The sequence below is a fragment of the Rhinatrema bivittatum genome, chromosome 13, assembly GCF_901001135.1.
Source record: "Rhinatrema bivittatum chromosome 13, aRhiBiv1.1, whole genome shotgun sequence".
NCBI lineage: Eukaryota > Metazoa > Chordata > Amphibia > Gymnophiona > Rhinatrematidae > Rhinatrema > Rhinatrema bivittatum.
In genome coordinates this window covers 4,337,092-4,354,501 of record NC_042627.1, presented here as the reverse complement: position 1 = coordinate 4,354,501, position 17,410 = coordinate 4,337,092, and the positions used below count along the sequence as shown (strand labels likewise).

Genomic DNA, 17,410 nt, shown 5'->3' with positions numbered 1-17,410 from the left:
GCGGAGGGGTAGGGGGTGGATAGGCACCCCCCCCCCCTCCCCTGAAACACTCAGACATGATGAGAGAGAGAAGAAAGAAGATAGAAGGACTGAGAGACACACCTCAGCCCTGCATCCTTCTGCAGATTATTTACGTAAGGGATGAGTAACTTTGCATTATTATTATCTATGCTATATACACATATGATATCTATATATCATTCCTTCTTGCATTATTTTCATAACCTAGCTCATATAATAAATATCCATTGTCCTGGGATCTGCTGTTGTGTGAGTGTGTGAGTCTAGTGTGCCCTTTGTGTTCATGTGCATTTGCCACAGCCACACACTGCGTATCACGGAACAGCAGGGTATCCTCAGAGGCCAGAGAGTGCCGCAAGATCCTCTGGCACGGATCTAAGTTTCTAGCTTAGTTTTACATCTAGAACCTGCACTGGAGAAATGAGGTGTTAAAGTGAGGAGACGCAGTACCCTGCTATATCCTGACAGCCAGGGTTCTATCCAAAATATGTACTACACCAATTCTGCACTTACCCTGAAACCTTCTGAAAAGAAGAATCCGAGAGCACTTATGCATGAGCGAGACTGCCATAGCCCGAGTGTGTGTGCTAGTGTATGTGTGTGCGAGTTTGTTTTGGGGGACAGATCCACATGAGGGTTAAAAATGTACCCAGCTTCATGTGGGCTTTGCAGAAGATGACAGGAATGCCCTGCAGACATGTACTGTTGAAACAAGTTTCCTAGCTGCATGAAAATAAAATGCAGGAAATGGTAAAAGAACATATAATTCAAAACTCTATAAATGAACAAGACCAAATCCATGGATGTTATCAAACGTACGTCTTGGTCCAAACTGCAGCCCTTTACCGCTGTTGTTATGTGCTGTGAAGTCCAAGACAACCTATCAGCAACTGCTTCCCGTGACTTCTTGGATCCCACCCGTTCCCCTTGTATTCTGTCTTCCTTTTTTCCTGTGCCTGATTGTCTTCTCCATTTCACTGTTTGCCTGCATCACCTGTGCAAAGAATGCTAATTTCTGCTTTTGTATCCTGGCCTCGGGAATAAGTAGATTTTATTTGGCCTAGGACTGACTGATTAGTTCTCCTCCCTGTCCATGGAACCTTCAGCAATCTTCTCTAACATCAAATTTCCAATGCATCGACTCTCTTCCACCCATTCTTTCACAACCGTACATCCCCTACTGGGAAAACCAATTCTTTTACAATTCTTGTTTTAGTTGTCACAGTAACATCTTTGTGATTCAGGGCAATGTTCATGTTTGGGGTTGTTGATCTTCCTCTGATTTCCTCAGCATATTCCCCACTTCTATCTATTCTACACCCCAGGAAGATGAAATTGTCCCTAACTTCACTTGGTCATTACCTACTTTGAATTCTTTTAATGTTTTGGGTGAAGTGACCTTGGTGTTCTTTACATTTTGCATCAGAGCAGCTCTTCCAGTTTTTTTTCAGACTTTTGTTCAAAGGTTTTTGAGGTTCTTTTCATTGTAAGCTCATAGAGAGACATCATGGGTCTGATTTCTAGGGTTTAGTCTCCTATCTTTTGGAATCAGGCTCCTATATTGGCTCTTTTGAAAATGTACTATGGTGTAGTGGGTGGTTATAGGGGTGAAGTTAGGACGGGGAAAAATCAGGAGCTTAACACTGATTTTCAGCATTAAGCATCTAATTCAGGAGCCTAAATCTATGCCAATGAATAGTAGCCCTCAATTTAAATCCTCCTAAATTTAGATGCATTTTCTGCTGAAACTAGGCCCCTAAATTAGGTACCTAAATTTAAAGAGGCTCAGCTTTTATTTGAGTATCAGCCTCCATCTGCATATTTTAGATTAGTTACCTTGCAAACTCTATTTTGATTCCTCCCTTGGCCTATTCTAATCCATCCATTCTCCATGATTTTGCAGTACAGGTTAAACAGGTATGGAAATAAGATACATTCTTGCCTTGCTCCTTTTCTAATGTTGAACAATTCTATTTTGCCAAATTCGGTCCTCCCTGTAGTTTCATGCCTGATGTAATAACTTCTGAGAAGACGGATCAGACGTTCTGGTGCACCTGGCTTTCTCAGTTTATTCCAAAATCCTGAATAATCCATGCAAATGATTTACTAAAGTTGATGAAAGACAAACTTCCTTTTGATATTCACCTTCTTTTTCCATTACCCATCTTATGATTGCTATCTGGGCTCGTCTTCTCTGTGGTGGTAAAGAAACAAAGATAATGCAACCTTATCAGTGCAATCACAGCACGATAAGAATGCACTGATCAGACTTAAAGAAATAGTCAAGGCTGTTGAAATGCTAAAGGTTAACCAATATGTTAAAGGTCAGCTTCTGCTTTCTGGGCTCAACTTATAAGAAATCATATGACTTACAAGAATATTCAGCTTTATTAGAACATATGAGATAAAATAATAGCCATTTAGAAAATGTTATGAAAACTCATTTATGTGTAACTATATTTAACGGAGTTTACGAGCTCAGAAAAGCTCAGTTGGGGGTTTACTATGCATTGTTTGGTAAGCATCTAAGAGGTAGATCAACTACAAAGTCAGTAGTGATGTGAGTCCATGGCTGTTCCGGAACTGGCAGCAGTTGTAGCAATCCCCAAGGCTGACCAGAAGTAGGTTTATGTTTGGCATAGTTGGAGCATGACGCTACATAGGAGTATGTGTCTTCCTTAATAGTAGGCCACCAATAGTACTTCTGTAATTTCAGCAGGGTACAGCGTTGACCAGGATGGCCAGCCAATTTGGAATCATGAGCCCAGTATAGAAGTTTCTTTCTGAGGTTCTTAGGCACAATTGTTTTACCTGCAGGCACAGAATGGGTAGCCACCAAGATGACTTTCTTCAGGTCTATGATGTGCTGAGATTCTTCAGGAACATCCTCAGAGAGGAAAGAGCGTAACAGGGCATCAGCTCTGGTATTCTTGTCTCCGGGGCGATATTTGAGCATGAAGTCAAAGCGATTAAAAAACAAGGACCATCTGGCTTGTCTGTGGTTAAGACGCTGTGCATGACAGAGATACTCTAGATTCTTGTGGTCTGAGAATACGGTAATTTGATGTTAGGCGCCTTCGAGCCAAGGCCGCCATTCCTCGAATGCCAGATTAATGGCCAGGAGCTTTTTATCTCCGATCCCATAGTTCTTCTCTGCTGGAGAAAAGCGTCGCGAGATAAAGGAGCAGGGATGTAAGGCTTTAGAATCTCCAGTTTGGCTTAACACAGCCCCTACTCCAACATCTGAAGCGCCAACCTCCACGATGAAGGGTCTTTTGGGGTCTGGGTGACGCAGACATGGCTCAGTGGAAAAGGCAGTCTTTAAATTTCTCGAACGTGGAAATGGCCTCTGCAGACGATTTAGAAGCGTTGGCCCCTTTCCGTGTCATTGCAGTTGAGGGCACTGTCAAAGAAGAGTAGCTCTTTATAAAGCTTGCATGTGCACGCGGAACACCAGGCCACGGTATTAATATGCACAGTCGTGCACGCTCTTGAGTGTGCAAGAAAAACCCCAGCCGCAGCCTTACCATGCGCTGCAGCGGCCTAACCTTTCCTCACACGGATGACATACAGGAGTGGCGGCGCGGGAGCCCAGAAGCACGACTGCCATCCGAACTAATGGCATTATTGGTTTGCCACCCAGCTCCATTCCCCAGAGATCGATCAGAGGTGCGAGGAGAGGATTAGCACTGGGGAGAGAAAACGGCCTGCTAAGGAAGGGAAAAGCCCCCTGATTTCTTTTTTTCCTGATCTCAGACCTCCGCCAACTAAAATGACGACCGGGCAGGTGGCTACGGGGAAAGAGGGCCCAAGCCTTCACCACCAAGCTCCCCCATTCCTCTTCTTCTTTCTTTTAAAGCCGAAAACTGCAAGGCACAGCGACTCAAAATGCTCAACTGAGGGAGAGCCCTAGACTGGGTTCAACCTCAGGAGCTCAAATCTGCTTTTCTTCTTTTTTAAAACAGGCAATCCTCACTAGAGAGATGCACATCCACCATCTGCTGGAGACAGAGAATACATGCAGGCTGATGTCGGGGCAGGGCTATATGTCAGTTACGTCAGCGAATCATTCTCTAGAACCAAAGATCCATGAAGTAACCTTCAGAAAAATGTTACCAAATTTTGTGAATTTGGTTCAAAATCATATTATCACCCCTCCCAGTTCCGATACCAACTAAGGTAGACAGAGGAGTAACTTAACGACATAGTTCTTAATGGAAAGGGTGGTGCATACAAAAAAGACAAAAACAGTAACAGAACTCAAGAAAGCATGGGATAAGCCCACAGGATCTTCACCACTGGGGAAGTGAGAGGAAAGCAGGAGATGGGAAAAAGTGATGGCATTGCAGGTCTTTAGCCAGTGTTCTATTTTCTAATTGGAAAGCAATGCAGTGGTGTGAGCCTTCAGAGATGTAAATAAATAATAATAAATGAATAATAAATAAATATATAATAATAAAGCAATGCAGTGGTGTGAGCCTTCAAAGATATAAATAATAAATAAGTAAATAATAATAAATGAATAATAAATAAATACATAATAATAAAGCAATGCAGTGGTGTGAGCCTTCAAAGATGTAAATAATAAATAAGTAAATAATAATAAATTAATACATAAACAATAATAAAGCAATGCAGTGGTGTGAGCCTTCAAAGATGTAAATAATAAATAAGTAAATAATAATAAATTAATACATAAACAATAATAAAGCAATGCAGTGGTGTGAGCCTTCAAAGATGTAAATAATAAATAAGTAAATAATAATAAATTAATACATAAACAATAATAAAGCAATGCAGTGGTGTGAGCCTTCAAAGATGTAAATAATAAATAAGTAAATAATAATAAATGAATAATAAATAAATACATAATAATAAAGCAATGCAGTGGTGTGAACCTTCAAAAATGTAAATAATAAACATGTTTTCCAGGAAAGCCTCATTAACACAATCTCTGTATTCATCTGGATCCCAGAGGCACCGAGAGATAAAATGACCTGCCCAGGGTCACAGAGAGACTCATCAGCAGAGGGCAGTGCTAAACTCATATCCGTGAATTTGCCCAGAATTACGGTCCAGTCTACTCCACCTAACTACAATCACGGGGAGGAAGAGCAACTAAGCTCTATGGAATGGGGACACAAGAGACGGTGGAAATATGACGGATACCAACCTGACATTGACAAGGTCTGCAGAGAAGTTCTTCCCAACGCTGATGGTGGCGGTAAACACCTCTCCAGGGAGCAGCGTTCTGTTAGGGAGCCGCACCATCATGTCCCCATCCAACTGGAGCTCCTGGTGCCGAGGCACAGCGGCCATTTTTATTTCCACAGTGGCAATGCGCGTGAGCCTGCCCTGTGCCGCCTCCGCACCCTGACGCCGCTGACGGCCTGGACGCACCTCACGGCTGCACTCATCCTTCTTTCCTGCCGCTGCAGAGAGCGTGAAGTAAAGTTCTGCCTGCTGTGCAGTGCCGCCTGGAGCCTCTGAGAGTCTGTGACCCGCCGCTGCCGCAGAGGCAGAGAACCAGCGCTGGGGAAATTCCAGCTCCACCACACACACTCCGAGAGGAGCCTGAAATACAGACATGAGGAATTACCCACTGCTCCCTCCCAGGACCACTCTCCCACCACAAACACACAAAGGGAAGCCTGAAACATTAACATGAGAGATCACACCCCTCCGCATCACAGGACCCCTCACCTACCACACACGCCAAAGGCAGCCTGAATTTCTGGGTCTCTCTCCTGGGTATAACTCAGTGAGGATCCCTATCTCTCTCTCTCCTGGATGATGCATACTAAAGACGCTTTGGTCTCTCTCTTAAATCTCTTTTGGTCTTTCCTGCGGGTCACACACTGAGAATACCTCATCTCGCTCTCTTGGTCTCTCCCTTGAGTTCCCACACTGAGGGATTCTCTGTCTCCCATTCTTTCATTCCTGGGTGTTACTCATTAGGGGCTCCTATCTCTTTCCTGGTGGCCCTTTGCCTTTATCGGTGGGTCACGCACTGAAGGATCTCCTCGTGTCTCTTTCTGTAGGTATCCCACACAAGGGAACTTGTGCCTCTCTCCTGATCTCTCCCCTGGGTATCACATTTGTGTTTACCCTGCCTCCTTCCCTCTGCTGGTCTCCAGCACTGACCTGCAGTCGGCAGGCTCTCTGCACAGACCGTGTCTGCTGGAAAGCCTGCATGATGACACATGGCAGCTGCGGCTTCTCCGACAACCAATCTCTCCCTGTAAGATGAAAGAGGACTCGAGCATAAGGGTCTGACGGGGAAACCGAGCCCTCGATGAGAACAGCTCGCACGCTCCAAGCAGCAGAATCCCCAGGGGTCAGGATGTCATCAGGAACCTCCTGCGAAGAGAAAATGAACCAACAGGAAGCTTGACAGCAGACACTGATGAGACAAAGTCAGCCTGTGCACTGAGAAGTACAAAGAGAAGGAGAGGGAAGAGAGGGAAAGAGAGAGAGAAAGAAGAAGGGGAAGTGGAGAAGAGAGAAAGAAAGGAAGAGGGAGATTGAAAACCAAAACAAGCTGGAATGATTATAGATCCCAACACCTGCTAAAAGAATCCCTCACTTTGGTCACAAATACAGACCCTCACCAATACGGAATAAGTGACCGCAGACTACAAACAGAAATCATAACACCGACAGAGGGAGTGGACCCTTGGTGCTGTCGTGTGATTGGCGCAGCTCAGCAAGTGAGCCCACTAGGCCCACACCGGCAGCTGGCAGAGAAGCCCTTAGGTGGGACCGGCTCTACCCCGCAGATTAAGCTCTTGGGTTTTGGCAGCCGGAAGATTTTAGTTGGGTCCCTAAGGCTATCCAAAGCGAGAGTCCAAGCCCAAGCGAAATCGGGACAGGCAGAAGACAGCAGATACAGATACCAGGCCAGAGGTCAGGGCAGGCAGCAGACAACAGAGTAGACGGGTCCAAAGCAGAGGGTCAGGTTCATGGAAAGTCAAATTCCAAGCCAAGATCAGGTTCCAGGAATCAAGCTGAAGACACAGAGGATGTACAAGACGAATGAGGCAGACAAACAGGGAAACCAAGACAAGAACGCGAGCAGAGTGGGAACACGAATCAAGGAAAGGACTACAACAAGCAGCAAAGCAAGGAACAAGACGGGAAGCAAGACAAGGAAGAGAACACGGACTAGCAACACGCACTGGGACACGAGGCACAGCAGGGGACCTGCTGCTCAGGTGTCGGAGGATCCTCTGAAGGAGCTTCAAATAGGAAAAGCTGAAGACGCCAGTTCCCGTCACGGGCCCTTTAAAAATGGGGCTACTGGGCGTGCGCGCACCTCTGGGAGGCTGAGAGGAGCGGTGTTTGGTGGCGTCCTGGGCTGCGCTGAGCAGCGTCCCAACTGCAAAACGCTAACACCTACATTGGGGGTGAGTGCAGCGTGTTGCAGGACGCCTAGCATAACCGAAATCCGAAGAGAAAGGCTGAAAAAGCAACCCCTGGAAACCAGACTTTGCATGCAACACCGGAGAAATAGAAATAGAAACAGAAATGCATTTCCTCCTGAGTATGCAAAATACAAAGAGATCGGAGATGCACATTTCCCAAAGCTGCAGAGACAATAAAAGATTTCTCACAAAAGAATGAGCAGGAAAATCTCTGGATGGAAACAGGAGAAACAGAAGCAAAATATGATATATCCTGCCACCAGGCTATTTGTCATATTTGTCCTTTTATATTGCTATATTGCTTTGGCAAGAGAAATACGGATTGTCTTGCCAATAAAGTTTTCTTGAATTGAGCAGATTGGATAGAAACCGATGAGAGAAGTGAGGCTGGCGGGAGGCTGCAGTCTCATCCCCTCCTGCGTTACCTGGAGGACAGAGAAGGGCTGGTAGGTGGCCCTGACGACAGGCGTGCGAGAGCCCTGGCGGCTCAGCAGGTAGGTCTCAGCGCGGGCCCCCAGGGAAGTGTTTGCATGAAGGTAACGACCCGTCTCCTGCAGGCGGAAATACTCTGGAACGTCCACCAATTCCAACCCCGCCGGGAGGAAGACCAGGTCTGTCACTGCAGTCTCACAGCACACTGTCACAGAGAAAGAGAGAGAGAGAGAGAGAAAGAGACTGTCACAGGAGACAAACAGCAATAGCTCATAGCAAATGTCAGTCCTTCTCTGTGCCCTACCCTAAAAAGTGTTCAATAACTGGTTCCAACATACATAGAGACACAACAAAGTCAAGAAAAAACTCAAAGAACCTTGGAAAAAAAAATCTGCGGTAATAAAACAGATCAGCACTTTCATCATTGAAGGTTTTCCCTTACTGCTCACCAGAAAAAACTGAATATTCAAATTCTGGTGTCAAGCCAGTAGCAGCAACACAAACCACTACCAGGCACGTAGGGGCCAATGTAATAAGCCATCCGCGTGTTTTTACTCCGACTTTTGCGTGGGTTTTTCGATGCTAACCTTGCTCATGTATGTAGTAAAAGGTTTTAGTGCACAAATATCGGAGTAAAAACATGGGGTTAGCTTATCGCGGGCCATGTAAATGAAAAAATTAGCTATTATTGAGCAAGGCACAGAGCTGCTCTAGCAGAGAGACCTCTTACTTTTATGCAGGTTTTCTAGAGCCTGGGTCAGGGCAGGAGTAAAAGTCAAAGCTCGTGTCTGGCGGCCATTTTGGGTCCGTTGCTGGCATTTGCGTAGCTGTGCCTTGCTGCTTCCCTGGTGTAATCATGAATTATGTACACTTTTTTCTGATGCTCTGGTACATTTTGTGGGTCAACGGAAAAATTACAGCAAGGAAGAGAGAGGAAACAGACTGAAAGATGACAGTTAACTGCAGAAGGAGAGAGGAGAGCCCGAGGGGAGTGGCGCTTGCCTCAAGCTGTTCGCAGAAGGGCCCGGAGGCGGCGAATGTTCTGCCTGAGGACAGTACTGCTGTGGCTGCTGGAGACAGACGTGGTGCAGGCATACAGACTGAGCTCCAGGGCTAGTCCTTCTCTCTGTGAAGAAGTCAAGGATGACACAGATCCTCTAACAGCCTGGCCGTGCCATTCCGGGCTTGGTCAAGCTTCTTGCTACCTTGCACTTCCTCTCCATGGGCTCCTTCCAGAATACAGGGCCTGTGGTGGCTGGTATGGACCAGTCAACATTTTCAAGGTGTTTCAAGCAGGTACTGAGGGCCATGATGAAAGGAGTCAGGGAGTACATCAAGTACCCGCAGGAGCTTACAGAGTGGCAGGAAATGACGCACGCCTTCTTTGACATAACTGGCATGCCGAATGTAATGGGTGCAATTGATTGTACCCATGTGGCTCTTACACCCCCCCCCCCCCCCCCCCCCCCCCCACAGGAGAGAAATGGCATATCGTAACAGGAAGCATTTCCATTCCCTGAATATACAAGTTGTCTGCAATGCACACATGAAGATCGTCAGTGTTGTCATGGGAGAGAGAGAGACTGTGATTGTCACAGGAAATAGAGAGAGAGAGAGAGAGAGAGACCATTACAAAGGGTAAACTCTCTCCATAAGGTACATCTGTGAGTCTCATCCTGGACATTCAGCCTGCTGTTTGTGCCTTGCAGACTAAAAGGAAAAGAGCCATGGACAGTTGTCCTGGGTAAGGGGTGTATGAGGGAGCTTCCTGTGATAAAGGAAGTCTTCCCTTGTGACCGGAGTAAGATTTATTGGACTCATGAACCATACTGGAACCACTTAGAGGACAGGCCTGAAGGATTCAAGATGGTGATGTGGAGAGGCACAAAGCAGTGCCCCTGGAGAATCACAAAGAATTACATTGCCTCTGCTTCCTTGGATGGAAAAGAGGTGAGGCACCACTGAAGTGTCAAAGGATATTTGCCAAGAAAAGTCCATCCATAGAGTTCCCGGGCTTGTCTTACCAGAGTAGACTCCTGTATGCACAGCTTCCTCCCTCATGTGTAAATCTCCTGTATGCACAGCTCCTCCCTCGCGTGTAAATCCCCTGTATGCACAGCTTCCTCCCTCCCGTGTAAATCCCCTGTATGCACAGCTTCCTCCCTCATGTGTAAATCCCCTGTATGCACAGCTTCCTCCCTCCCGTGTAAATCCCCTGTATGCACAGCTTCCTCCCTCACGTGTAAATCCCCTGTATGCACAGCTTCCTCCCTCATCTGTAAATCCCCTGTATGCACAGCTTCCTCCCTCATCTGTAAATCCCCTGTATGCACAGCTTCCTCCCTCATGTGTAAATCCCCTGTATGCACAGCTTCCTCCCTCATGTGTAAATCCCCTGTATGCACAGCTTCTCTCTGCTGAGCCGATCTAGATCAGCACTCTCGGGTCGTGTAGAAACTGCTCTCTGTCCGCCCTAGGATCTCTCTTTATCCCGAGTCCCAGGTACATCCCAGAGGGATCCAGATGTCCCTCTTGGGGGCTGTTGCAATAAAGTGCGAGCAGCCTAGTCCACAGGTTTACACGCAGTTGGCCGTGTGTTTTGCATGCACTACACTAGCACCCAATACAATAAGATTAGCCTGTCCAAAACGCAGAGCTGATAGCACTCATCATGTGTAAATCCCATGCAGACGAGGCTATTAGATATTACCCTCCCAAATTGTTGGGCGTCCAACCCACACATTTTAGAGCGGCAAATTTAACTCCAACCCCGGAGGTGGCGTTAAGACAATCCGCGATTCAAGCACTCATCGGAAATTTTAAAATATGGTCCTCTGTGGTTCCTGCTTGTTAGTATCGCTGTGACACTTAAATTTACTGCTTGCGGTGTTTAACAATAAAGACACAGGGGCCTGATTTAAAAAAAAAATAAATTTCTGTAGACGCACAATAGCAACGGGCGCTTAGCGATGGGCGTCCAGCAACCTCAGCAAAATTGTCCAAGATAAAACCAGACCCTCGCTCTGAGCGCCCGTTGTAAATGTAGGCGCCCGATGCCTTTGAGTGCTAGGGGCACACGATTCTCCCCTCGTTTACGCAGCCCCTCGTTTACGCACTGCATCGGGCGCCCAGGGGACGCGGCTCTGCGCACGTTAGGAAAACAGGCGCTCAACACGAGCTCCCGTTCTAACGCGCGCGTCTTATTGCCTGGGCCTGTTGGTGATTGGCCGTTTCACCAGGATGGTTCAGCCTGACCTGCCCTGGGCCCACCCGTGCATTTTCTGCTGCAGGTCCACGGAGCGCGCCTTCACGGACTTTGGTTCTGGCTTCCTTTGTACTGCAAGAGATCCCTGATGTACCCCCACACCTCTGAAGCTTGGGTCTGGGGACATCGCATAGGGATCCTCCTACATTGCTTCTGAGTCCCTGTCGGTCAGCTGGGCCTCCATTTCCTGACCAGGAGCCTCAAATATAATCTTGCAGGAGTTCCAGACCAGTCCTGGACCAAGGAACCACCTTCCACATATAAACACCAGAACACTGGATGAAAATATAGATGTGTTTTACATTTAATAGGAGGGAGCCATAGCTGGAGTATTCCTGGGGGGTCTTGTAGATGGGAACAGATATAAAGAGTGAGTGGGTGAGTGAGGGGCCTTCCCTATATGACGCTGGGGTCTTCACAAACACTGTCTACCTGTCAGATGGGTAAAGTACCCCGATCCTTACAGCCAGGAATGGATATAGTGGGACAGTGAGAGAGTGAAGGGTGGACAGAATAAATAATGATTAATAATACTAAATAAAAATAAACAAATGATTATCAAGAATAGCAGTAACAATAATGTTATATGGTGACACTAGTAACACTGCAAACAGATAGTGCTCCAATGCCGGCCTGACCCTCTGGCTTTTTCTAAATGTCCAGTCCCCGGGGGAGGACTTCAGTCCGGTCCTGAATCCCTGGAACCTTGTGATAGCTGCAGTGACGATTTCAAATAAAAGACGCCGCACCGCAAATCCCTCAAGGCACTGGGATGGAAGCTGAAAACCCAGGCGTGCGCAGAAATCTCTCTCCATGTTGGGGCCTGGCTCCTGGTGCTCAGAATTAGTGCGGGCTGAGGTCCCACCTCCTGTGAGCAGCGCCGGCCCTGGAAGCAGGTCCTATCACTGGGCTGGGGGCAGCCGTGCAGGAAGCTGCCAGGGCAATGAACGTCTCCCCCCTGATAAGAGGGGCTCTGGCCAGCCTATGATAGCTCACTGAGGAAGGGGGGGGGCAGAGAAATCTCCCTTCAGCGTCTCCTTATCAGTCCCTGCTCCAGATGCACCCTGGGGACTCCCCAGAATGATGAGCAGCTGCTCTGGGATTCCCTTCACTGCCTCTTTCTCTCTCGGCAGCTGCTAAAGGCAGGAACAGGTGGGTGATTTCTGTCTGGGTGAGTAGCGAGAGCCTGAGGGGACTGACTCCAGTGACATGCCCCTCCTCATTACATGTATCTGCCACGCTAATTACAATTCCCTGCCCATCAATTTCTCCCTTATCACCCTGACAGGCATTCAATCCACAGAAGAGAAAGCAGAGACCCAGAGATCAAATGCCTACTGTGCGTGAACAATCTGAACAATTCATCACCCTATCTTCCAGCCCACTGCAGACTGCAAATCCTGGGGTCCTACAGGTCAGCCTGGAAAAAAGAAATAAACATTCAGATTTCCCAGAACAAAAGTCCTACAAAATGTCCGGCATCAATTCAAATTCACCAAGATCTAGAGCACCTACCTGACACTACAGGCCTGATTCACTGAGCTTTTTCCCCATAAATACAGAATGGGAGGAAAAGCTTAGTGAATCACTGGGAGCTTTAAGTTGAACGTAAAGACACAACCAAAAGAAGCTCTAGGGGCCCTAGATGAAATAAAGAAATCAGTGATCCCCATTTCCAGCTATTAAAGCTATTTCATACCTCGTATAGCACAAAAGACAGGTCCATCATTAACCCAAAACTATTTATAATGGGAAAGGAACAAATACTAAGTTAAACCTTGCAGCTCTGAATCCACAGAAACAGCCCTAGTAACTGGGGCAGACCAGTAACTGGTGCTTCCCCTTACTACTCACCATAACAAAAGAAAAAAATAAGAATATTCAGATTCTGGTGTCAGCTCAGCATCCGTGTAGCAAACCTGTGATAGCAAAACCCACTAACTCCTAGGATCCAAAGAGCAGCCACCCCACCTATGAAGAGACAGCCCCGAAACCACAGTAACACAGCAGAAAAAGACCAACTGGTCCATTCAGTCTGCCCAACTATTCCTGCTCGCACTAGAAATATACCTAGCCCTAAAGTGTGACCATATGTAAGAGCTCTTTCCCTATCCAGGACACTTTCTGTTAGCTTCCGTCTTTCTATTCTACCATCATGGGCAGATAAGCATACGTGAACACCATGCAATTCATACCCAGCACTCCTCGCTTCCCACGTCTAACCACAGAGCTTTGCAATGAGCTAAATAGCCCCCGATTCTAGTGTGGCTGTTGTTCTGGACATATGGCCTCCTCGGGTTCCATGGCCTTTCCAGATGGTACCTCACCACCATCAACCTGCTGCACTGACCCAACCAGTCTCCGGGCAGTTGTAATCTGCTGGTACCAACCCAGCTACCCCCATGGCCTATGGTGACTCTAGGTCGTGCTTCCGCCATCTCTTCTCATTGTTTACAACTAAGGGTCCTTTGTGTTTATCCCAAATCTTTTTAAACTCTTGTTACTGTATTAGCTTCCATCACCTCCTATGGGAGGGCGATCCATGCATTCACCATCCTTTCTGGGAAAATATATTTCCTTATGTTGCTCTTCAGGCTACCTTCTTGGAGCTTCACATAATGACCCCCTTGTTGTAGGTTTACGTCTTTTGCACTATGAATATCTTTCAGGTATTTGAGGGCCTCTGTTATCTCTCCCATGTATTTAGGTCCTTTAATTTCATTTCAAAGGGCTTTTGGTGCAGATCCCATACCATTTTGGTAACTCTTTTCTGTACCACCTCCTATATTTGTCTATAGCATTCCAGAGTTATGACCTCCAGAAATAGACAGAAATGGGTGAGGTCTTAACATAGTAATGACAGCAGAAAAGGACCAAATGGTCATCCAGTCTGCCCAGGAATCTTCTTGTGGTAGTATCTGCCGCACTGTGTAAGTTACCCCCATGTTTCTCTTTGACTGGCCGAGGAGCATTCTTGAATGTGCTTTGTTTATGGATTTGGCCTAGAAGCAGTCCTGTGCTTTTTCCCTTATGTCTGCATATTAGTACTCCAGACCATAAAAGTCAGGGCCCATTTGGTTGTCGACTGAATCCAATTCCTCCCCATCCCCGCAGTCAAAGCAGAAATCGATGTTGCAATTGCATCAAAGACATCAAGGCTTATTAGTTAAGGGTAATAATCCCATGCTTCTGTGACCCCCACACTTATCTGTTCCCCAGACCGTAAAAGTCGGGGCCCTCATTGATTGTGATCTAAATTCAATTCCCCTTTTCCTCCTGCTATTGAAGCAGAGAGCAATATTGCAGCTGCATCAAAGCATCAAGGCTTATTGGTTAAAGGTAGTGATCGCTGCACCAGCAGGTTACCCCCATGCACTCTTTTCCTCATTCCCAGCCTCGAGTCTTTAGGAATCCACAGTGCTTATCCCATTCCCCTTTGAATTTTTTGACTGTTTTTGTCTTCCTCACCTCCTCTGGAAGGCCATTCCAGGCATCCACCACCCTCTCCGTGAAGAAATATTTCCTGACATTCGTTCTGAGTCGTCCTCCTGGAGTTTCATTTCATGACCCCTAGTCCTACTGATTTCTTTCCAATGGAAAAGGTTCGAAGTTTGTACATCATTAAAATATTTCAGGTATCTGAAGATCTGTATCCTATCTCCCCTGCACCTCCTCTCCTCCAGGGTGTACAGATTTAGATCCTTCAGTCTCTTCTCATAAGACTTCCGATGGAGACCCCACAACATTTTAGTCACCCTTCTCTGGATTGTGTCCATCCTGTCTCTATCCTTTTTGACATACGGGCTCCAGAACAGTACTCCAGTACTCCAGATGAGGCCTCACCAAGGACCTTATCAGTTATTCCTTTCTCTATGTAGCCCAGCATTTTCTGGCTTTAGCTATCGCCTTTTCACATTGCATCGCCATCTTTAGATCACCAGACACTTTACTCCAGGATCACTCTCTTGGTCCGTGCACATCAGTCTTTCACCCCCCATCACATACTGCTCTATTGGATTGCCGCACCCCAAATGCATGACTCTGCACTTCTTGGTATTGATTCCCAGTTGCCAAATCTTCGACCACTCTCAAGCTTTCTTAAATCACTTTTCATGCTCTCTACTCCTTCAGGCGTGTTCATTGTGTTGCAGATATTGTATCATCCACAAATAGACAAACTTTACCTTCTATCCCTTCCGCAGTGTTGCTCACAAAGATATTGAACAGAAGCGGTCCCAATGGCACTGCATTTAACACAGTTCTCTCATCAGAGCCGATTCCATTTACAATTACACATGGTCTCCTATCAGTCAACTAGTTTGTAATCCATACCACCGTCTTGGACCTCACTCCCAAATTTCTCATTTTATTCACAAGTCTCCTATGCAGGACTGTATCAAAAGCTTTGTTGAAATCCAAGTAGATCATTTTGAGCGCTTTTCCTTGATCCAGTTCTCTAGCCACCCAATAAACAAATCAATCAGATTTGTCTGACAGGACCTTCCCCTGGTGAATGTATGCTGCCTCAGGTCCAGCAACCCACTGAATTGGAGTTAGTTCGGTATCCTTTCCTTCAGCAGCATCTCCATTACTTTCCCACCACTGAGGTGAGGCTAACCGGCCTGTAGTTTCCAGCCTCCTCCCTGCTATCACTCGTGTGAAGCGGAACCACCACACTCCTTTCCAATCACTCGGCACCACTTCTGTTTCCAGGAGTCTATTGAACAGATCTTTCAGCAGAGCCACCAGCACAGCTCTGAGCCCCCTCAGTATCCTGGGATGAACTTCATCCTGCCTCATGGCCTGGTCCACTTTCAGTTTACTTAGATCTTCCCATACATTCTGTTCTGTAAATGGAGTTTTGTCTACCCCATCCCCATCCCCAATCTTGTTAACCGGCAATGGTCTTTTTCTCCAGGGTCTTCTTCTGTGAACACCAAACTGAAGTATTTGTTTAATATTTCTGACATTTCTTCATCTTCCTTCACTCATTGCTCCTTGTCACCTTTCAGTTTCTCTATACCACTTCAGGCCTCCCCTTCTTTCTGATATATCTGAAAAATGTTTTGTCTCCTCTCTTTACCTCTTTGGGAATCCTTTCTTCTGTCTGACCTTTTGCTTTCCTGATTTCTTTCTTCGTCTTCCTCAGTTTTAACAGATAGTCTTCCCCGTGTTCCTTTTTTTGGGATCCTTTTATACTTTTTAATGCTGTTCTTTTTGCCTTTATTTTTCCAGCTACCTCCTTAGAGAACCAGATCGGTTTCTCTCTCCTCTTACTCTTGTGTAATTTCCTAACATACAGATTAGTTGCCTTTGTAATAGCTCCTTTTAATTTGGTCCACTGTCGTTCCACCTCACCATTTTTTCCCACAGTCTTCCAGTTCTTCCTCCAGGTACGTCCCCCATTTTGCCAAAGTCTATATTTGTGAAATTGAAAACGCGGGTCTTCGTGTGACTTCTCTGTATCTTATTTGCGATATCGAACCATAACGTCTGCTGATCACTGGTGCTCAGGTGAGCCCCTCCCCGAACATTAGAGACATTATCCCCATTGGTGAGCACGAGATTGAGTATCACATCCTCTCTCGTGGGGTCCATTACCTTTTCTTTGAGCAGAGCCCCATGAAGGGCATCCACTGTCTCCTACTTCTTGTAGATTCCAGGGAAGGGATTCTCCAGTCCACATCCGGCAGATTAAAATCTCCGACGAGCAACACTTCTCCCTCCTTTCCCACCTTTTGGATGTCTTTGATCAGATCTCTGTCCATTTCCTCTGTAGTAAATATGAAAGCACCACCTTCTTTTTTTACGATGATCTATAATGCTTCTTCCTTACCCCATTTCCCTTGCCATTCAGCTGCTTGGATATTGTTTTTGCCCCCTTTTCTGTCCTCTAACAAGTTATAGCCCGGGATGGCTGCATCCCAATCATGAGACTCGGTGAATCATCTCTCTGCCAAGTTATGAAAGTCCACGTCCATCATTAGGGCCTGCAGGTCTAGGCAGGGCCAGTGCCAGGGGATTAGGTACCCTAGGCACCTCTGCTTTGCACCCAACCCCCCAGCCCTGGTCTTGGCCATGACTCAGACTCCTACCTCGTTCTCGGTTTTCTGGGCCGCGAGCAGGTGAATCTCCCTCCACTCCTCTTTGTCGCTTCCACCCGCGGCCCCACATGGCTCATGCCCCCTAGTGGTTGGCATCCTAGGCCCTGGCCTAGTTTGCCTGGTGCTTCCAGCAGCCCTGGGTCTGGGATTTTATTGCCCAAACT

At 46.6% G+C, this 17,410-nt stretch overlaps 1 protein-coding gene across 1 annotated transcript in view; it reads right to left on the bottom strand.

Annotated features, from left to right (window-relative positions):
- The window catches only part of TMEM132A (transmembrane protein 132A), a 48,642-nt gene that overhangs the window by 20,122 nt on the left and 11,110 nt on the right, over positions 1–17,410 (bottom strand). Inside the window, exons 2-4 of the mRNA XM_029574688.1 lie at positions 7,871–8,082; positions 6,166–6,381; positions 5,195–5,595 (exon numbers count right to left, since the gene is read on the bottom strand). Coding sequence (XP_029430548.1) covers positions 5,195–5,595; positions 6,166–6,381; positions 7,871–8,082 — 829 coding nt within the window. The remainder of the gene's footprint in view (positions 1–5,194; positions 5,596–6,165; positions 6,382–7,870; positions 8,083–17,410) is intronic.